Source organism: Monodon monoceros, unplaced genomic scaffold (assembly GCF_005190385.1).
Source record: "Monodon monoceros isolate NGI ecotype Baffin Bay Population unplaced genomic scaffold, NGI_Narwhal_1 Super_Scaffold_14, whole genome shotgun sequence".
Lineage (NCBI taxonomy): Eukaryota > Metazoa > Chordata > Mammalia > Artiodactyla > Monodontidae > Monodon > Monodon monoceros.
Window position 1 is genome coordinate 58,908,286 of NW_021703770.1, and position 23,394 is coordinate 58,931,679.

The following is a 23,394-nucleotide window of genomic DNA, read 5'->3' on the forward strand; positions in this document are numbered from 1 at the left end:
GTTCTCTTATTCATACTCCACATGTATACTTTTCTATGTCTGTCTAATTTAACCCCAAACTCTCTGCCAAGTAAACACATCATGTACTTTTTTAGTTTCTCGGTTTTTCTTTCTTGGAGCTCTTTATCCTCCTCTTCTACTTTGGATTGTTTGTTCGATGGATCTGCTAAAGACTCACTGTTTTGGTTCTTTTCTTCACCATTTCACTGAAAATTGCTTTTGCCTGTCTCCCTTGTTGAGTTGCCTGTTTTCTGGACAGTTTCCCTTTTTCTTCAGTTATTTCCTTGTGTTGATGGAGTACATGCTCTAGTAGCTTCCTGATAGAGGATACAGGGGGAGTAAATTTTTTTGAGATCTTATAGGTCTGATACATCTTTATGTTTCCCACACAGTTGGTAGTTTTTCTGAGACATAATTCTAAATTACAAATACTTTTTTCACAGAGTTTTGAAGGCATTGCACCAATGTTTTCTACCTCTCAGCATTACTGTTGAAACTCCAAAGCCTTCTGATTCTTCAGCCTGTTATGAAACCTTTATGTTTCGCCTCCCTCTTGATGCTTTTCTCACTTCTTTTCTCAGGAGTTTGGAAAATTCATGGGTGATTGACTTGATTTGTACATTCTTCTATAAATTGTGTTAGGTGTTTGGGTTTCAGTCCAGAAATTCATATACTTTAAAAGTGGGAAACTTCTTATATTTTTTCTTTGATAATTTCTTTCCTTCCATTTTTGCTAATGTTTCTTTCTAGGTTACCTGTTAGTCTAATGGATGATCTTCTGATTCTTTCTTTATTTTCTATTTCTATCTCTTTTTCTTTATGTTCTGTTTTCTAGGAGATTTCTTCAATTTTGTCTTCCAGTCGTTCTTTGAAGTATTTTGCTTCAGCTATTGTATTTTTTTATTTCCCAGAGCTCTTTCTCATTCTCAGGATATTCCTCTTTATAACCTCCTGTTCTTGTTTAATGGGTGTAATATTTCTCTCTCTTTCTTTCTCTCTGAGAACTTTTTTTTTAAATCTTTTTTTTTTTTTTTTTTAAGTTTTATTCTGTTCCCTGTGTTGTCCTCACCATCCTTGTGGATCAGTAGGCTGGGTGTTGTCTTCTGAGGCCCAGTGAGGAAGGGAGCTGGGGAACCTCATCTTCCAGAATGTAAGGATGTAGCTTTGGACTCCATCTCCTTATTTGCAGTGTGGCGTATAGATCCATCCCATCCTCAGCTGTACCTGGTGTCCAGAGTCTCTCTGTTTTAGGCCTTTCCGAAGAGGAAACCTTTTAGGAAATCTGTCTCCTTGGGGTCAAAGAGGTAACCTGGAAGTCTCATAGCATTTTGAAAGAGCTCCAAACAATCTTTCTGTTTTCAGGCTCCTCCAGGGTTCATCTTTAGAAGTACCAGGTGTGCTTCTGATTCCCGAGGCTTTCTGCGGTCCTGGAGCACAAATCGATTTACTCTTTGTTAGCTCTTTGCTGGCTTCTTGCTCTGCAGGTGAGGTTTCAGCCAGCTCACATCTGCTAAGTTAGTTGCAGCTAATCTGCTTTCCAGGTTACCAACTTTGACTTACCTCTTCTGCTGTTGCTTCCTTTCATATTCTGGGGAGGGTAGGGGCAGAGGGCAAGAGAGAGAGTTTATGGCTTATTGGATTATCAATTTAGAGTTGTTTGGGGAGAGAGAAGAGATTACTCTTTGCGGTCACTGTGTCATGTTTAAGCAGAAACCTTACAAAAGCAGTTTCATTTGAGTGTTGGGGTAGAAATCAGAGAGCAGCAGGCTTGGGAGTCAGTTGAAGGTGAAAAATTAGGCTTAGGGAATAAAATCTAATACTGAAGTAACTTTAGTTATTAGTAGAAGGAGAGAAAGGGAGAAATGAAGTGCTAAATGTATTATTACCAACTTCGACTGGGCACTCAGGTGCCTGAGGATCTGTATTCTTCTAACCAGCCAGCTCTTTCTTTCCCTGAAGTGACTTATTCCTTGCAGTGTACACTTTCCTCAGATTTATAAGCCCCTCCGTCAGCTCTCCTCTCATTCTGTGATCCTGTTTTGTGCTTCACAGAGAACTTGTGAGTGGGAGTCTCCTCAGGCCTCCCCGTCCATGTGTATCTGCATTTACACACGTTTTCTCCTCCGTCCTTTCACAGTTGTACACTATTTGCTGGAAACGTAGTTTGTGTTTATATATGGATTTAATTTGTCCATTTGATCTTTGACATCTGATAACATAAATACTGCTTATAATAGGAAATAGGCCTTTTCCCCTCCTGGAGTACTTAATAACACCAGCTCCACAAAAAAGAGAATGTAACCAGTTAAAGTCACTTATAATGTGATTAAAATACTTACTACTTCAAAATATCTGAGCTCAGAATGTATTTTACACTAGACATTGACCAAATCATCTGGGAAAAGACAGGATATTCCAGATTTCACTTAAAGTTAGGGTTTAGTTTTCAGTTTTTTTGCCCATGTCATTAGCAATATTCAGTGACCCTTGTCAGGACTTTTCCAGTACAGACATAGTAATATTTCTATTGTTAATTTGACTTCAGAAGTGATAAAGCAGCCCTTTTAGTCACTTTAGTACTTGTGATGATTATTGTCTACTGTTTGAAAAAGAATTATTTACTTCTTCACCACCTTGGTAGAGCCCGTGTTGTATAAATATAATACATATACTAAATATGGGGCTTTATTGATGACTTAAATTATAAATTTAAGTAAACAGATAAAAGCAGGAGACATAAGAAACAGATTCGAATGTAGAAAAGGGATAGATGGTACCGTTCATGTTGGTTATTCTTGTGTCCATGGTTCTGGGGTCAGAGGTGGAAAGAACGAGCAGAATAACCTTTGCCCTTGCTTAATTGACTAGTCAACTTTTTTCTTTTTGAATTTGAGTCTCTTTCCCCGGACTTAAACAATTGGTTTACTTTTTCAGACAGGGGAAAACAAAGGATGGAGTGGTCCAAAGGCTGGGTTTCCTGAACCAACAAATAACAGTAAGTTTCTATTTTTATATTAACTATACTTGGTGTTCATCAGTGGTTCAGTGACTTGTCCCTCATTGGGTATTTACTGGGTCTGTTTGGACCTGAGATGAGATGTTAAGTGTTATGGGGGATGCACGGAAGTTGTGGTGTTTGCTTTCCTGGAACTGACAGAAGACACAGGTACTCATATCTTTAACATGGTTCAGTCATTGCAGACGGAGTACTATTTTATCCATAAAGCAGTGATGTTCTTATTTTATAAGTTGTTTTTGTTGTGACATTATTACAATAGAAAAGAATCAAGAAAGGAAAACAATTATCTATCAGCCCATCATAACCCAACATCAACTCTTTTCACAGTTCTACTTTTTAGGTACACACACACACACACACACACACACACACACACACACACACACTTTTACATAATTATAATATAGACGAAAGTTTGTACTGGGTTTCATTTAACATTGTAATACCCACATTTTTCAGGTTGTGCTGAGTCATTAGAATTTTTGATATTTTATTAAAGTCACTAATTGAAATATCAGAAATGTAAGAACAAAATTGCTTACAATTTTATTCCAAATATAGTATATCAGACATTTAAAAATCCACTTCAGGTTATTTCTTTTTTCAGAGGTACATGATCAAGCTGTTATGCATTGGAAGCATAGATATTTTGCTTGATTTCCTCCCCACCTTTCCCAAAAAGCATCTGTTGTCACTGAAGTGAGTGTTTTGCTGTTAATCAGTAAAACAGCACAGCCAGCCAGTGAAGACCTCGTCGAAGTGAAGGCCCGAGTGAAGTCAGATCTCTCTCATTTCTAACCCTAGTTCTCTTCTTCGTAACCTTCAGAAGCTGAATTAGCTTAAATATGTAAATCGTCATAATGAAGAGCATTCTTTCATGTTAGCAGCTCATCTCTTGATGTATAATGAAATTTGTAACAAACTCTTATCAAAGCATACTTATGAGAATTGAATTCTTGGATCATCAAAACTAGCCTCTTGGAAAGACTATTTCAGTGAGGTAATAGTATTCATGAGTTACTTTCTGGGAATAATTTAAATAATGTAATATGACTCTGGGCCTTTTGTCTCTGTATGTAAGGATGATGAATGTGATAGGCTTAGCACATTGCCCAAAGAAAAAATGGAATCAGTTCAGGATTCTCAGAGAGTTTGTTTTTAATTCCTTTGATGTTTGAATATATACGATTATAATTACTTGGTCAAGGAATGTAAGAAACATTCAGCTGATCTCAGTTTTATGTAAAGTACTTAGCACAGTATCTCTTTCTTAGTAAGCACATAATGAATGGTAATTTCCTTCCATGCCTTCTCTCGTTTTTTTAATAAAAATTCTATAATTCTGTGTAAGCTCGCCAAAAATTCCATTCTTATACTTTTTATCTGTCAGAGTTTTTGCATGTACATGTGAACCAAAGAACACGTATGGTTGGTATTTGAATAGTTACTTTTGGCATTAGATATTTCTTCAAAGAACATAAACATTATGTATTTGAATATGGAAGTCAGATAGTTGTTAACTTGATAGTTTTAACGTGGAAGCACATTGTAGATAGCCTGCAAACTCCCGTCATTAAACAGTGATATTTTGACCCTCATCTTTATGTCTGTTGATTTTTTTCATAATTTGCTAAGGGATTTGGAACTCCTTTGCAAGTAGGGGAAGAAATATCACAAAGAGGCCAGTGAGTTTCAGTGATGAGAAATGTATAAGAAATGCATAAAAGATTTGCTTCAAATGTAATGTTAGAAGTGATAAAGCGATTTGAAGCCCCCTCAAAATTTAACCAAACTGTTAACACTCTAGGACTTCCTCTGCTCTACAGTAGAGTAGCTCAAACTGAGAATTTGAAAGAAGGATGATCCTTCACCCCTTCCCAGTGTGAGGAGGTGAGAAAGCTGATACAAGGCTCTTCTGTGAGTGGCCTGCAGGTTACCACAGACAATGAGGGCAGCCCAGCTCTGAAAATTAACTGTTTCTCTTCCCCAGAGCTAGTTCTCTCTAGTGGAGCCCCCAGGTCCTCTGGAGCCAGCTCATAGCTACTTAAATACAACGTTAGGAAAAAGTTGGTTGCTCTGATGACTCCATTACCTAAAAAATAATTTGAATTCATATATTATGATAACGTTTAGGTTAAATTCCCTTCTACTTAATCAATTCCTTAAGTTTGAAATTCTGCCCTAGGTGGTTTCTGTCCTGTGGACGATACCTGTGTTAGTGTTTTGCAGGCAGGGGATAGAGCAGGGGTCTCAGTATGGCACATGTGGGAAGACAGGAATTTGAGAGACTGCCAGAGCTGCCTGCCTCACTGCCATATTGTCTGACCTTGAGCAACTCAATTTACATCTTATTTTTCAATGTGCTCTGTTAAGAGTTACACATATCAATTTATAGTATTGAGTATCCTTAATTTTCTAGCATTTGTAAAATGATTAATCATCCTTGAGTAACATATGAAAAGGTAACATTACTTTGTAGAAAACAGAATGTCATCATAAAGTGACTCTCTTCATTTCTTTTTTTTGATTAAACTTTACGTTACTTCACAAGTTGTAGTTAAAAAGAACAAATTTTTAGCCAACAATTATTTGGATAAATATTATGAAATTAACTTGGAACCACAGTGTACAAAAATTAAAAGAAGAGGACTTCCCTGGTGGCACAGTGGATAAGAATCCGCCTGTCAGTGCAGGGGACACGGGTTCGATCCCTGGTCTGGGAAGATCCCACATGCCGCGGAGCAACTAAGCCCGTGTGCCACAACTACTGAGCCTGCGCTCTAGAGCCCACGAGCTACAACTGCTGAGACCGCGTGCCACAACTGCTGAGTCCGTGTGCTGCAACTACTGAAGCCCACGTGCCTAGAGCCCGTGCTCTGCAACAAGAGAAGACACCGCAATGCGTAGCCCACGCACTGCAACGAAGAGTAGCCCCCGCTCACCACAACTAGAGAAAGCCCGCATGCAGCAATGAAGACCCAACGCAGCCGAAAATAAAAAAAATTTAAATCTTCCAAAAAAAAAATTAAAAGAAGAGAATACAGAATTGAAAAGGGGGAAGAAGACAATTTTAACCTGGCACAGCTAGCACCTAACTGTAAGTAGACAAAAAAAGTTAATGTACATGTGCATTTAATTTTTGAAGTGGAAGATATTTTTTTTAAAAGATTACAGTCATAAGAAACTGCTAACAGTTACAACAAAAAAATAGTTTAAATGGTTTTGCAAGTGATTGTGATTTCAGAGCCTGGTTCCTGGCTTGATGGCCTGCAGATTTAAAATATGGACCTAATTTTTGCATGCTTCCCGGGCTTCTTTCATTGCACTGAATTGCAGAATGTAGACTATTCTCAGTGTATTTTCACCCTGTGAATCACTGTCATAGTCATGTTGAAGTGCAAGAACACATAACTCTGTAATGTGAGGTTTGTGTTAAATTTAGCATGGGGCAATTTTATGCTTGGCACACACATAAGAAGCTAGATTTTTACAGATGAATGACTAACAAGTTTTTTAAAAGATCATGCATTTTAAAGACTTACTGACGGCTCATGGAAAACTTTGTAAAATTTTTAGATACAGTTCAGTTGATAAAATCTTTTTTTTTTTTTGTATTCACATTCCATGTGTCTTATTAACACAGGGTTTTACTTAAAAGCAGGTTCATTGTTTCTTAAAGGTAAACTCTAGCTTAATTCGAAATTGGACTAAGCTCAAAAGCATTCACTGGTATGTGCCGAATCCACCCACTAAAAGATTGTTCGGAGGCATTTTTCACATAAATATTTTTCCGTTAACCTTTTAAAAAGTTTTATTTAGCCCCTGTGAAATATGCTGGCTCTTTTAAGGTTCATTAGAGATGACCCAAGACAAATACTTTTGGGATGGGAAAGAATTCTTAATAACCTTTTCAGTATTGAAGTTGACTTATCGAAATTTTGGTCACTTTTATGTTATATCCATGTATTATTAAACTCTGTACATCCTGAAACCAGGAAGATAAACCATCCTGGTGACATGACATTAGAGAGATTGCATGCTTGTTTCCCCTATGCTGTGTGCTGTATTTAGAACCTCTACATTTTGGGGGGGGAGGCGGGTGGGTGAAGTCTGTACTTTTAAGAGAATAGATGAATAGATTCTTTAAGTGTTTTGGGAGAATTCCCTGAACAGTTCCCTTTTGGGGCTCCCATAACAGAAGCCACTTCGTAATGACAGTTAAATTAGTTGGAGCCAATAGGATTTAAATACAGAGCCCAATGATTCAACTTAATTATTTATTTAGACATATAAATACTGTGTTGGAAATCTAAGAGTGTAGCTGACTTGTAGCAGTCTATTTTATTTTTTCTTCTTCCAGTTTCATTGAGATATAATTGACATACAGCACTGTATAAGTTTGAGATGTACAGGCATAATGATTTGACTTACATCATGAAATGATTATCACAATAATTTTAGTGAACATCTATCGTCTCATACAAAATTAAAGAAGTAGAAAAAAATATTTTTCCTTATGATGAGAAATCCTAATATTTGCTCTCTCATCAACTTTCATCTGTAACATCCAGCAGTGTTATTTCTATGTATCATATTGCACATTACATGCCTAGTACTTATAACTGGAAGTTTGTACCTTTTGACTGCCTTCACCCAGTTCCCCCTTCCTTACCTCCCACCTCTAGTAGCCACATATCTGATCTCTTTTTCTATGAGTTTGTTTGTTTGTTTTTGAAGTATAATTGACCTACAACACTGTGTTAGTTCCTGTTACACGACATAGTCATTAAATATTTCTATAAATTTCAAAATGAGCACCACAGTAAGTCTAGTTATGACTTCACCATACAGAGATATTACATAGTTATTGATTATATTCCCCACACGGTACATTTCATACCCATGACACATTTATTTTGCAACTGGAAGTCTGTACCATCCTAATCTCCCTCATTTATTTCTTTCCTCCCCCAACCCCCTCTAGCAACTACCTGTTGGTTCTCTGTATCTATAACTCTTTTGTTATGTTTGTTCATTTGTTTTGTTTTTAACTTCCACATGTAAGTGAAGTCGTACAGGATTTGTCGTTCTCTGTCTGGTTTGTTTCACTTAGCATAATACCCTCTAGGTTTGTCCGTGTTGTTGAAAATGGGAAGATTTCATTGTTTTTTAGGGCTGAGTAATATTCCATTGTATGTATCAAGTCAATCTATGGATTCAGTGCAATTCAGTACAATGAAGAAAGCCTGGGAAGCATGCAAAAATTAGGTCCACGTTTTAGATCTGCAGGCAGTCAAGTCAGGAACCAGGCTCTGCAATCACAGTCACTTGCAAAACCATTTAAACTGTTTTTTAGTTGTAACTGTTAGCAGTTTCTTATGACTGTAATATTTTAAAAAATATCTTCCACTTCAAAAATTAAATGCACATATACTTTAACTTCTTTTGTCTACTTACAGTTAGGTGCTAGCTGTGCCAGGTTAAATTGTCTTCAGGGTACAAAATTCTGTTGCTTTTCTGTACACTAACAATGAACTGTCACAAAAAGAAATTGGAAAAACAATCCCATTTACAGTTGCATCAAAGAAAATAAAATACCTAGGAATAAATCTAACCAAGGAGGTAAAAGACCTGTACTCGGAAAACTGTAAGACATTGGTGAACATACGTTTTTTTCTAATTAGTGTTTTCATTTTCTTCAGATAAATACCGAGGAGTGGAATTGCTGCATCATAGTTCTGTTTTTAATTTTTTGAGGAATCTCTGTACTGTTTTCCATAGTGACTGCACCAATTTATATTCCCACCAGCAGTGCATAATAGTTCTCTTTTCTCCACATCCTTGCCAACACTTGTTATTTGTTGTCTTTTTTAAAAATTGAAGTATAGTTGATGTACAATATTATATAAGTTTCAGGTGTACAGGTGATTCACAATTTTTAAAGGTTATATTCCATTTATAGTTATTATAAAATATTGGCTGTATTCTATGTTGTACAGTATATCCTTGTAGCTTATTTATTTATTATACATAGTAGTTTTTACCTCTCAATCCCCTACCCTTATCTTGCCTCGCCCCATTGGTAAGCACTAGTTTATTCTCTGCATCTGTGAGTCTGTTTCTTTTTGCTGTGAATACAGCAAAAAGTTTGTTTCATTTTTATAGTTTGTTTTATTTTTATAGATTCCACACGTAAGTGATATCGTACAGTATTTGTGTTTCTCTTTCTGACTCATTTCACTTAGCATAATACCCTCCACGTCCATCCACATTGTTGCAGATGGCAAAATTTTATGTTTTTTTATAGCTGAGTAGTGTTCCTTTGTACATATATACCACATCTTCTTTATCCATTCATCTATTAATGGACACTTAGATTACTTCCATATCTTGACGGTTATAAACAGTGCTGCTGTGAACATTAGGGTGCATGTATCTTTTCAAATTAGTGTTTTCAGATTTTTCACATAAATCCCCAGGAGTGAAATTCCTGGATCATATGGTAGCTCTATTTTTAGTTTTTTTGAGAAACCTCCATACTGTTTTCCATAGTGGCTACAACAATTTACATTCCCACCGTCAGTGCAGGAGGGTTCCCTTTTCTCCACACCCTCAGCAACATTTGTTATTTGTGGTCTTTTTGATGATAGTCATTCTGACAGGTGTGAGGCGACATCTCATTTTTTTTTAATTTGCATTTTTCTGATGATTAGCAATGTTGAGCGTCTTTTCATGTGGCTATTGGCCATCTGTATGTCTTCTTTGGAAAAATGTCTTCAGGTCTTCTGCCCATTTTTTAATGGAGTTTATTTTTTGATGTTGAGTTGTATGAGCTGTTTATATACTTTGGATATTAACCCCTTATCGGTCATATCATTTTCAAATATTTTCTCCCATTCCATAGCTTGTATTTTCATTTTGTCAATGGTTTCCTTCACTGCACAAAAGCTTTTAAGTTTAATCAGATCCCATTTGTTTAATTTTGCTTTTATTTCCTTTGCTTTAGGAGACAGATCCAAAAATAGGTTGCTACAATTTATGTCAAAGAGTATTCCACCTATGTTTTCTTCTAGAATTTTTATGGTTTCCATTCTTAGATTTAGGTCTTTAGTTCATTTGAGTTTATTTTTGTATATGGTGTTAGAGAATGTTCTGATTTCATTCTTTTACATGTATGTGTCCAGTTTTCCCAGCACCACTTATTGAAGAGACTCTCTTTTCTCCATTGTATATTCTTGCCTCCTTTGTCATAGATTAACTGACCAGAAGTATGTGGGTTTATTTCTGGGCTGTCTATTCTGTTCCATTGGTCTTTGTTTCTGCTTTTGTGCTGGTACCACCATACTGTTTTGATTACTGTAGCTTTGTAATATAGTTTTAAATTAGGGCACATGTTCTTCTTTGTCAACGTTGTTTTAGCTATTCAGGGTCTTTTGTGTTTCCATACAGATTTTAGAATTATTTGTTCTAGTTCTGTGAAAAATGCCATTGGCACTTGGATAGGGATTTCACTGGATCTGTAGATTGCCTTGGGTAGTATGGTCATTTTAACAATATTAATTCTTCCAATCCATGAACATGTATATCTTTGCATCTGTGTTGTCTTCAGTTTCTTTCATCAGTGTCTTACAGTTTTCTGAGTATGGTATTTTACCTTCTTAGTTTAGATTTATTCCATTGGTATTTCAATAGGGGAATGAGAGACAGTGTTAAGCTTGCTTCTGTTTTAGGCATACCAGTTGAGTTTGTAGTTAAGGGCCCATTCATTTAAGGAAAAATAATCTGAAACTAGAAGGAAAGTCTTTAATCAGATTTTTAAAAATATTTATTTATTTAATTTATTTATTTAGGTTGCATCGGGGCTTAGTTGCAGGCACACAGGCTCTTCATTGTGGCACTCGGGCTTCTCTCTAGTTATGGTGCGCGGGCTCCAGAGTGCGTGGGCTCTGTAGTTTGCAGCATGCGGACTCTCTAGTTGATGTGCACAAGCTCAGTAGTTGTGGCGCACGGGCTTAGTTACCCCGTGGCATGTGGGATCTTAGTTCCCTGACCAGGGATTGAATCTGTGTCCCCTGCATTGCAAGGCGGATTCTTTGCCACTGGACCACCAGGGAAGTCCCTGTAATCAGATTAACACAGTGTATCTTTGTGAAATATTCTCAGGAAAGATTGAATGAATTAAAAAATTTTCATGATTTAAAAAACTTGTTTGACTTACATTTTCACATACAAAAAGATTTCAGATACATGTTTTTTAAAAAAATGAAACCATATGAACCATTTTAGGATACATTTATTGATTGCAGTATGAGAGTGTTTTTAAGCATAAGAGCAAAGGATGAAATCATAACTTAAAAAGAGATGGGTTTAGATACATAAAAACTAAAAATGAATTCAGGGAACAGCATAAGAAAATAAAAAGGCAAATGACAAACAGAAAGCATAACTTGCAGCATATGTAAGCACCAGGTTAAATATACCCAAAGGACACCTACAGGTTAAGTAACTTCCCAATAGAAAAATGGCCGAAGGACTTAGGGAGTCATTTAAAAAAAACCAGAAATTAAATAATGAAAACTGTTCAGCAATCAGGAAAGTCCAGATTAGAAATAAATGTTATATAATTTCACATCTATATGATTGACAAGAATTTAAAAATGATGATTCTAGCCATTGAAGAAACAGGTACTCACTGCTGAGAAGATTGTGAATTAGCACTGCCTTTCTGAAGAAACAAGAATACAAAGCTTAGGCCCATTTTTTTCTAAAGCTTAACTAAAAGATATGGAAAAATATAAGAGAATGTTTTTTCCATAATAAACATACACAGGTTTATAATCAGAAAAAAATTGAAGTATATTTAAAACACTGACAGATACAACAAACTTTGGCCTGAATTGCACAATCTGGCTGAATTTAAACAAATGGTATATATTAAACAGCTATGGAGGTAGTTACTGAATACCTAAGTCCACTTGGGGAGACTTTTATGACTTTTTTTAAGAGGAGAAAATGAGTAGTTTTCTAAAGTTTGAATGAAATTTCAGTTTCTGAAATTTGTTTTGGAAATCTGAAATATGTGCTCCTTATTCTCAGAGCCCTGCGAGGATCAGAGGTGTTTAAAACTAGTATTCTTATAACCAAAACAGAGCAGAGCAGTGACACACAGATGAAAGTCTCCCAGAGACTGAAAGTTGAAGTATTAAGAACTACTAAATTATTTTCTGTGTTATCAAAGAAATTCTACAATAAACATAGGATAAAATAAGGGTAATTCTTGTAAGTACTCATTCATCAGCTTGTCTAGAAAGATGGAGGTTTATAACTCCCATATAATATATTATAATTTACCAAGAAATGTTAAACATGTATTATTTTTAAAGAAAAAATATAGGTAATACTTGATACATAATGAATTTAACACATACAAGTTATGAAGCATGATGATAAAATGAGCACTTACGAATCCACTACTGCATTTGAGGACCAGAACGTTACCAATGTTGTTACCTTCACCACTTTCTTGTCCCTTGGCCTACCTTGCTTCTCCCCACCTGAGGTAACCACTCTCTGGATTTTATATATAGTCACCCCACCCTTTATTTCATATAGTTTTATCAAATAAGTATGAGTCCTTAACAGTATTTGTTTAGTTTTGCTTTTTTAACTTTAGAAAAAATGGCATTATACTGTATACTTTCTGGAATATTTTCTCCCATTTCAAATTATAATTTAAGATTAATTTATTTTGTTAACGTATAGTTATTTCATCCACTGTGTGCATATTCTATAATTGATTTATCTGTTCTCCTATTAATCCACTTGGAATATTTTCAGGATTTTGTTATTATAAACAATATTACTGTGAACATTTTTGAGCATGTTTCCTGGTATACATATGTAAGAGTTTCTGGGAACATACCTAGGAGTGGAATCTATGAATTACAGGGTATGTGTACATTCAGATTTACAGGAAATACTGTTTGCTTTGTAGTGGAAGAGTGGAGAGCCCTTCAAAATATCTAGTAGAAGTAGAAACATTTTAAATCACTTTTGTACCTCTGAATTCATTTTAATGATGAGTTTAATTGGACTAGAGTTCAAATTCCACTATATTGTTAATCTTATTTATTTTACTCTTCTATTTTTACTTAGTCTTTTGAGTGGATAAAAATTTTAAATGCAGAAAAGGTGAGAAATCTCCCTGTGCTTTTGTCCCCATTAGCACAGTTTCCACCCTGTCTCCCAAACAAGTGATTTTTGATTAGTTTCTTTAATATTACTCTAGAATCTTTTTATACATATAGAAGCAAATTCAAATATGTATTATTTTATCCTCTAGCATTGTAGACACACTGTTATATAATTTTCTTTTCACTCAACAATATGTCCTGAAGATCCTTCCATATTGATAATGTGTAGGACTTTATTATTTAACTAGTTTTGAACTGATGGGCATTTGAGTTGTTTACTGTATTTTTACATTATAAATAATACTGCTGCATAAAACCTCGTACATACATCCTTTTAAATGTGTGCTAGTGTATTTGTTGGATAAATTCTTACAAGTGGAAATACTAAGTCAAAGAATATGTGCACTTATAAATGATGCCAGATTATGCTCAATAGAGATTTCCCAGCTTACATTCCTACTAGCAGTTTATGGGATTTCCTGTTTCCCCACAGCTTCAGTAACAGGGTGCTCTCAAACTTCTGGACATTTGCCAATCTGATAGCTAAACTGTGGTATTCTGTGTAGTTTTATTTTGCATTTTTCCTTCTGTGAGTGGGATTGAGTATATTTTTTGTACATTTATGAGTCATTTCTATACTTTTTTTCACTTCTACACTATTTATGTCAATGGTATAGTTATATCTGTTGCTCATTTTAAAATTAGATTGTTGGTCTTTTTTTTTTCCTTACTTGAAAAGAGCGTGTGTGTGTGTGTGTGTTTGTGTGTGTGCTTTTATAATATGACTTGCTAATTTTTTCTTGTTCTCTTTGTTTATGGTGGAATTTTCTTTTTTTTTATAGTTTTCATTTTTTTAAACATCTTTATTGGAGTATAATTGCTTTACAGTGGTGTGTTAGTTTCTGCTTTATAACAAAGTGAGTCAGCTATACGTACACATATATCCCCGTATCTCCTCCCTCTTGCATCTCCCTCCCACCCTCCCTATCCCACTGGAATTTTCTTTTAAAGTTTGGTTTTCTTTTTAATGTATTTGAATGGCCTTTCTTTTATAATCTTTTATAGTATTTGTAATCTTAACATAGTTAATAATGTCTTCCCCATTCTGAGATTATATAAAATCCTTTTAAGTTACTTTCTGGAACTTTTATAGTTTTATTTTTTGTCCTTAAATCTTTGATCCCTCTGGGATTTATACTGAAAGTTGGATCCAACTTTAATCCCCATTGCACTGAGACTTGACTGTTATACTAAGATTCTGTATGCATTTGGTATTATTCTGGACCTTCTATTCTCTTCTGTTCATTTGACTATTTATGCAGCAGTTTTAATCATTGAGTATTTTGTTTTAACGTGAGTAAACTTAAACTTTGTTTAAAACAAATGTGAAAGAAGTTATGCTTGGTCTATGATCTTTCTGCACATACTACATGCATTATAAGTAATTGAGAAGATAAAAATCTCCTTGACATGAGAAATGAGAGGAGCAAGGGTAGTCAAAGCACCAGTTAAAAGCACTAAAAGAAGCAGCAGGGAACTGTGTGGTTGAAGGCAGTTAGGTTCAGAAAGGCAGTGGCGACAGTCTCCCTAAAACGTCTATGTATGATCAGTGTAGCATTCATTCATTCATTCAGAAAGTATTTATAGACTGCATTGTACTACTTTTTGTTTTATTGGTGATTTCAACGAAGTTTTTAAAAGTTGAAATTGCTTCTTGGAAAGCTAGTCAATCTGTAATATAAATGTGGTTAACTACTCCCCTTCCCCCCATTAGAAAAGGAGGGGGAACTTTTAAAAAATGAAAAGTGTAATTTGAAAAAAAATCTATTGTTTTTTATTTAAAAATAAAACCATGTAGTGCAGTACCTGAAATTGTCAGTGTTTAATATTTGGACAAACGAAAAACAAGTGTTTTCACTTTTTTCCCACTGTATTAATGGTCTTAGACATCATCTAGACTTGTGGTTCTCAGCTTGGTGTTGCTGCACTTGATAAAATAATAGGTGTCATTATTGGTATTACAACAACCTAATGGAAATAATGCACTCATTCTTAGAAGATTGCTTTGCTTTGGGTTAGAACAATGTATGTCTGAATTCATATCTCAGACAGTTCTGAATCTCAGATTGGCACTGTTTGGTAGAAGGAGCAGGAAGATGATTTATTACTAAAGAAATGCAGTCTGTCTGAAAGATAGATCCTTGAAACATGGTATGCATAGAACAAAAAGAAGACAAAAGTCCTAAGTGTGAAAAGGTTGGAGAACATCCAATCTCTTATTTTACAAATAGGAAAATTGAGGCTCAGGTGATTTTATAACTTGCCTGAGGACACTCAGTTAGAGGTAGTGAAAACTTGAACTTGTGTCTTCTGATTCTGAGGTCTGCATTTGTCACTAGACAACATATTTATTTCTACATATATCACTTGCTGATAATTAAGGAAATTTTGAATAATGTTTTCTTAAAGAAATTCCACTAAAATTAAGTATGCATTTTCTTGAAAGAATGTTTCATATATCAGGTACCAGAATCTTTTAAAAAAAACATTTAGGATGTTTCATAACGTGGAAAATGTCCAAACTATTGTTTCAGATACCAGTTTGATATTTGGGTGGATCATGTAAAAACACTAAAGTGGCTGAGGAAGCATGTGCAGTGTTTGTTTTAACAGTGGAACAGCCATCTGCTTTACATGACTTTTCTTAAGACTTAAAAAATTTACGAATAGTCCGTTTTTAAAAACACTCTCAGGCTTTTGGGGTGATGTTATTCAAGTGTATTGTTTTATTCCAAGCTTTCTGGTTTGTGTTAAGATGATTCATAGACTTTTAGAGCTGAAAGAGATTTTCAGGTTCTAGTCTAATTCATTTTACAGTTGAAGGAAACAAGGTAAGGAGACAATCTGCAACTTGAACTCTGATAGCTAAGGCTTCAGTGGAGCACATTTACCACTGAACTGTGTCATCTTTTCTTTGTTACATTTTGTGCTAATACATATATTTTTTTTACTACTCTAAAAACAATTTTAGTTTTTAAGAGCAGTTCTAGGTTTACAACAAATTTGAGAGGGAGATTCAGAGATTTCTCATATAAACCCTGTCCCCATATATGCATAACCTTTCACATTATCAACATAACTCACTAGGTGGTACATTTTTTTTTTTTTTTTAACAAAGGGTGAACCTACATTGACATATCATGATCACTCGAAGTCCATAGTGAACCTTAGGTACATTTTATAGGTTTGGGCAAATGTGTAATGATATATATCCATCATTACAATATCATACAGAATATTTTCACTGCCCTAAAAATCTTTTGTACTTTGTCTTTTTCTCTCTCCCTACCTCCCTTCACCCCTGACAACCACTGTTTTTCTTATTGTCTCCATAGTTTCGCCTTTTCCAGGATCTCATGTAGTTGGTAATCACAGATCTGTAACCTTTTAAGACCGGCTTCTTGCACATGGTGATAAGCATATAATATTCCTCCATGTCTTTTCATGATTGATAACTCATTTCTTTTTAGCTCTGAGTAATATTTCATTGTCTGGGTGTATCACAGTTTATTCACCTACTAAGGGACATCTTGGTTGCTTCTAAGTTTTGGCAATTATGAATAAGGCTGTTACAAACATCTGTATGCAGATTTTTACACGGACATAAGTTTTTAACTTCTTTGAATAGATACCAGGAAACATGATTGCTGGTAAGAGTATGTTTACTTTTGTAAGAAACCACCAAACTACCTACCAGAGTGGCTGTACCATTGTGCATTCCTATCGACAGTGAGTTGGAGTTGCTTTAACTCCTGACCAACATTTGGTGGTGATGTCAGTGTTTCAGATTTTGGCCATTCTAATAGGTGTGTAGTGATATCTGTTTTTTTTTTTTTGCGGTACGTGGGCCTCTCACTGCTGTGGCCTCTCCTGTTGCGGAGCACAGGCTCCGGACGCGCAGGCCCAGCGGCCATGGCTCACGGGCCCAGCCGCTCTGCGGCATGTGGGATCCTACCGGACCGGGGCACGAACCCGTGTCCCCTGCATCGGCAGGTGGACTCTCAACCACTGCGCCACCAAGGAAGCCCCTATTAAATGTATCTTTTGCACATATTTTCTCCCAGTCTGTGACTTCTAATTCTCTTGATAATATCTTTTACAGAGCAGAAGTTTTTAATTTTAATGAAGTCCAGCTTATCAATTAATTTTTTCATGGATCTTGTCTTTGGTGTTATATCTGAAAAGGCATTACCATACCCAAGGTCATCTAGATTTTGTCCTATGTTATCTTCTAGGAGTTTTATAGTTTTGCATTTTACATATATTACTATGAGTTTTGTGAAGGATGTAAGTAAGGTCTGTGTCTAGATTAATTTTTTTACATGTGGATGTCCAGTTTTTCCAGCATCATTTGTTGAAGAGACACTTTTTGCTCCATTGTATTGCCTTTGCTCCTTTGTCAAAGATCAATTGACTGTGTTTATGGGGGTCCATTTCTGGGCTCTCTCTTCTGTTCCACTGATCTGTTTGTCTATTCTTTCACCCGTACCACATTATCTTGATTACTGTAGCTTTGTAGTAAGTCTTGAAGTCGGGTATCATCAGTCCTCCAGATTTGTTGTTCACCTTCAGTACAGGCTTGGCTATTACAGGATTTTTGCCTCTCTATATAAACTTTAGAATCAGTTTGTTGATATCCATAAAATAACTTGCTGGGATTTTGATTGGGATTGCATTGAATCTATAGGTCAATTTAGGAGTAACTGACATCTTGACAATATTGAGTCTTTTTATCCATGAACATGGAATATCTCTTCATTTATTGATTCTTGATTTTGTTCATCAGAGTTTTGTAGTTTTCTTCATACAGATCTGTATATATTTTGTTACATTTATACCTAAGTATCACATTTTTGGGAGGTGCTAATATAAATGGTATTGTGTTTTTAATTTTAAATTACACTTGTTCATTGTTGATGTATAAGATATTTACTATCCATAATTTTGTTTTATTTATTTCTTTTTTTGAACTTTTGAATTTTATTTTTTTATACAGCAGGTTCTTATTAGTTATCTATTTTATACATATTAGTATATGTCAATCCCAGTCTCCCAATTCATCCCACCACCGCCACTCCCCCACCCCTGACTTTCCCCCCTTGGTGTCCATGTATGTGTTCTCTACACCTGTGTCTCTATTTCTGCCGCGCAAACCGGTTCATCTGTTCCATTTTCTCTTAGCAGCTTTTAAGTGTATAGTACAGGAGCGTTAACTGTAAGCACAATGTTGTACAGCAGATCTCTAGAACTTCTTCATCTTGCATGACTGAAACGCGGTACTCATTGAATGGCAACTCTCCATTTCCCCTGTGTCATTCTGCTTCCGGTGTCTGTGAGTGTGACTGCTTGATGTACCTCATCTATGTGGCTTATATCACTTAGCATCAGCTCCTCAAGGTTCATTCGTGCTGTTGCATATGATGGGATTTCATTCTTTTTTATGACTGAATAATATTCTATGCTGTTTATCAACCACACTTTCTTTATCCATTCAACCATTGATAGGCATTTAGATTATTTCCACTTCCCGACTGTTGTGAGTAATGCTGCAGTGAACGCTAGAGTGCACATATCTCTTTGAGAACTTGTTTTCAAGTTCTTTCGGATAAATACCTGCAAGCGGGAATTGCTGTTTCATGTGGTAGTTCTTTTTGTAATTTTTTGAGGTAGCTCCATCCATAGTGGCTACACCATTTTATATTCCCACCAACAGCGCACAAGGGTTCCAGTTTCTCCATACCTTTGTCAGCACTTATTTCCTTTTTGTTAAAATAATGGGCATCCTACCAGGTGTGAAGTCATACTTCATTGTGGTTTTGCGTTTGCATTTCTCTAATCGTCAGTGATGTTGGGCATCTTTTCATGTCTGTTGACCATTTGTATGTCTTCTTTGAAGAAGTGTCTGTTCAAGTTCTTCCTTTGCACATTTTTAACCAGGTTATTAGTCTTCTTTCTATTAAATTGCAGGAGTTCCTTATATATTTTGGATAGTAACTCATTATAAGATAGATGGTTTGCAGGTATTTTCTGTCATTCCATAAATTGCCTTTTCACACTGTTCATTGTTTCCTTTTCTGTGCAGAAGCATTTTAGTTTGACATCATCCCACTTGGTCTATTTTTGCATTTTTTGGCCTGTGCTTTTGGTATCAAATCTAAGAAATCATTGCCTAGACCAATGTTATAAAACTTTTCCCCTGTGTTTTCTTCTAGGAGTATTATAGTTTTGGGTCTTATGTTTAAGTCTTTAATCCATTTTGAGTTGATTTTTGTGTATGGTATAAAATAAGGATCCAATTTCATCCTTTTGCATGTGGATATCCAGTTTCCCCGTTTGTTAAAGAAACTGTTCTTTCCTCATTATGTAGTCTTGGCACCATGGTTGAAGATCAGGTGACCATATATGTGTATTATTTCTAGGTTCTCTAATCTGTTCCATTGGTCTGTGTGTCTGTATTTATGCCAGTATTCTAGTGTTTTGATTACTGTAGCTTTCTAATATATTTTTAAATCAGTAAGTGTGATGCCTCCAGCTTTTTTCTTCTTTCTCAAGATTGATTTGGCTATTCAAGGTCTTTCGTAGTTCCATATGAAATTTAGGATTTTAAAAAATTTCTGTAAAAAAATGCCACTGGGATTTAGATAGGAATGGCATTGAATCGATAGATTGTTTTGGTAGTATGGACATTTTAATAATATTACATTTCACAATCCATGAACACAGGATCTCTTTTCATTTATTTGTGTGTTCTTTAATTTCTTTCAGCAGTATTTTATAATTTTCAGTTTATAAGTTTTTACCTTCTTGGTTAAGAAAATTCCTAAATATTTTATTCTTTTTGATGCTATTGTAAATATAATTGTTTTTGTAATTTCCTTTTCAGATTGTTTATTGTTAGTGTATAGAAAAACAACTGATTTTTGTCTGTTGACTTTATGTATTGCTACTTTGCTGAATTCATTTATTAGTTCTAGCAGGTTTTTTTGTGTGGAATCTTTCGTGTTTTCTATATATAAGATTATATAATCTGCAAATAGAGATAATTTTACTTCTTCTTTTCCAGTTTGCATGCTTTTTATTTCTTTTTCTTGTCTAATTCCTCTGGTTAGAAATTCCAGTATTTGTTGAATAAAAGTGTCAGAAATGGGGATTCTTGCCTTGTTCCTGATTTTAGAGGAAAAGCTGGACTATTTTTTTTAACGTATTCACTCTGACCCCAAATTTTTATTTTTCAGAATTTGTCCTTCATAAATATTGTTTCCTTAATTTCTCCTATGGACTATTTTTATGAAGTTTATTTCTCTTGCAGAATGAAGCCTCTGGTTGTCAACTCTCAGAGGGAGCATCTTTAGCGTGCTCATGGTCACATGGAATGACAGATTTTGTAGGGCTCTCTTTTGTTCTCTTTCTGATCTGTTAAGCTTTTTGCCTCTATTATGATATAACACTCAGCTGTTAGGCTCCACTAATTGCAGCATATAACCCTATTGTTTTCTTAGAACATAAATGGCTCTCATTCTGATACAATTAAATTTGGTCCCTTTTCAGGAGAGTTTTTTTTTTTTTTTTTTTTTTAAGTATCAGTTGTCTTCCAGTGATCTGACTCTTACTTTATTTATTTATTTATGGCTGTGTTGGGTCTTCGTTTCTGTGCGAGGGCTTTCTCTAGTTGCGGCAAGCGGGGGCCACTCTTCATCGCGGTGCGCGGGCCTCTCACTATCGCGGCCTCTCTTGTTGTGGAGCACAGGCTCCAGACGCGCAGGCTCGGTAATTGTGGCTCACGGGCTTAGTTGCTCCGCGGCATGTGGGATCTTCCCAGATGGGGGCTCGAACCCATGTCCCCTGCATTGGCAGGCAGATTCTCAACCACTGCGCCACTAGGGAAGCCCCTCAGGAGAGTTTTTGAGGCCAGTATTTCAGATTTGTTCTGTCCCTTTGGGCATTCTTCTTAGCTGTCTCTTTCCCTGGTTCTTTCTGGGAAATTAGCTGGTTTACGTTGGTACTTGCTGCTGCTTTCATGAAGCTACTAGACTCCTGTGAATTGCTTAGCACCCAAATCTCCAGTGTTTTCAAGAGTGCCCTTAGGCTTGAACTTCCCTACATTCCATTTAAAATAAAGTCACTTCCTTCGGGAATGCTTCAGAGCTCTGTTCTTATGGACTACCTCATCCCTGGGCAGAATTCTGAGTCCCTGTTCTGGAGTGGGAATGGGGACAGTGGCCCACTTCTCTGAGAGTGACACCCCTGCTTTGTGAGCAGGGTGTTGGCCAGGGGAGGTAATCTCTGGTGTTCTTGGTTTGCCTTTTCTGACATGAACTTCCATCCTGTGAGCAAGCTGAGGAGAGAGCAGTCAGTTCTCAAGTGTTCTCAGCCGGCTGTGCCTGTGTGGAGCTTTCACTGTACGAGTGGTGGCTGGGTGGAAGAAGGGATTGCCTGACTTTTCGTCTGTATACGTGAGGAATTTAACTTTTGAAGCTTGGAGCTGGGGGAAGTGAGAAATTCTGGTGGCCTGCCGTTCTGGTGAGATACCATATTACTTACAGGCGGTTGAGGAGAAAAAGAGCCCCATCTTTGTAGCTGCATGTGGTGGACGGAATGGGTCATGGCTCAAGTGCCAAAGACTTTTATTCTTATTGAGATTTGTTAGATTTTCCTGAATAAATGTGCAGTGATTCCTGATGCAAAACCAGGAGCTAGGCTAGGTGTCACAGGTTGAGGGCAGAGTCCTCTACAAGACTGCTTCACTTCAGACAACAGCCACTATTGGGAGGATTTCCAAAGCCACCCTCACTTCTGACCAACTGGCTGTAGATTCAAGGCTTCCCACTACCCTTTCGGTTTGATAATTCACTAGAATGACTCACAGAACTTAGGAGCGTCTTTTACTTATGATTACAGTATTGTTACAGCAAAAATGATTCAAGTCAGAACCAGCTAAAAGAAAGAGGCACATAGGGTAAGAGCTGGAGGGTGCCAAACACAAAGCTTCTGGTATACTTTTTTTGATGTCCTTTTCCCATGGAGTCAGGAATGTGTCACTCCCTACCCAGTGATGTGTAATATGCACAGAGTATTGCCTGCTAAGCACTCAGTTTCCAGAGTTGTGTAATTTTTGTGGGCATTTATTTCACAGGCATAACTGATTGAGTCATTGGCCATGAGGTTGATAACAATCTCCAACCCTCCTCCCCCTCCTCAGAGGTTGGGCTGCTACCATGGGACTCAAAGCTCCAACCCTCTAATCACATAGTTGGTTTTTCTGACATAACCATCCGCCATTCTGAGTCATCTTGTTGGCGTAAACTCTGACATGGTCCAAGGGGTGCCCCATGAATAACAAAGACACTCCTGTCACTCATGAAATTCTAAGGATTTAGAGGCTGTCTCCCAGGAAGTGGGGACAAAGTCCAGCCAAATTCTTTATTACATGGGAGAATGTTTTATTTGTTATATGCCCTTATATTCAATTTCCAGGGACTTAGAAATATTTTAAAATGAATATTCTTTAGTTTTGGCTGTTTGTTGGGGTGGGTCCGTAGATCTCCACATGTCATCATTTGGAAATAGAATGTTCTGCTTTCTTTCGATTAATATTTATAAGATATGTCTTTTTTCCTCATCCTTTTACTCTCAGCTTACCTATATAATTATATTTGAAGTGAATTTCTTTTAGGCAGCATGTAGTTGGGTCATATTTTTAATCTACTCTGACAGTCTCCTTTTAATTGGTATATTTAGATCATTTATAGTTAATGTAATTATTGATATGTTATGACTTAAGTCTGACATGTTATTTACTTTTTCTTTTTTTTTTAAGTAGGGTTTTTAAATTTTTTATTTATTTATTTATTTTTGGCTGCGTTGGGTCTTCGTTGCTGCTTGCGGGCTTTCTCTAGTTCCGGCAGACAGGGGCTGTACTCTTTGGCGTGTCACACAGACTTAGTTGCTCCGCAGCATGTGGGATCTTCCCGGACCAGGGCTCAAACCTGTGTCTCCTGCATTGGCAGGCAGATTCTTAACCACTGTGCCACCAGGAAAGTCCCGATTTACTTACTCTATTCTTCTGTTTTCTTTTTCTTACTCTCTGTGGGTTACTTGATCACTTTTTAGAATTCTAGTTCA

At 36.2% G+C, this 23,394-nt stretch overlaps 1 protein-coding gene across 9 annotated transcripts in view; it reads left to right on the plus strand.

Moving 5' to 3' along the window:
* STAU2 (staufen double-stranded RNA binding protein 2) overlaps positions 1-23,394 on the plus strand; it is a 308,045-nt gene that overhangs the window by 142,319 nt on the left and 142,332 nt on the right. For all 9 annotated transcript variants that reach the window (XM_029222764.1, XM_029222761.1, XM_029222758.1 and 6 more), the window contains one exon: positions 2,935-2,995. In XM_029222764.1, coding sequence (XP_029078597.1) covers positions 2,935-2,995 — 61 coding nt within the window. The remainder of the gene's footprint in view (positions 1-2,934; positions 2,996-23,394) is intronic.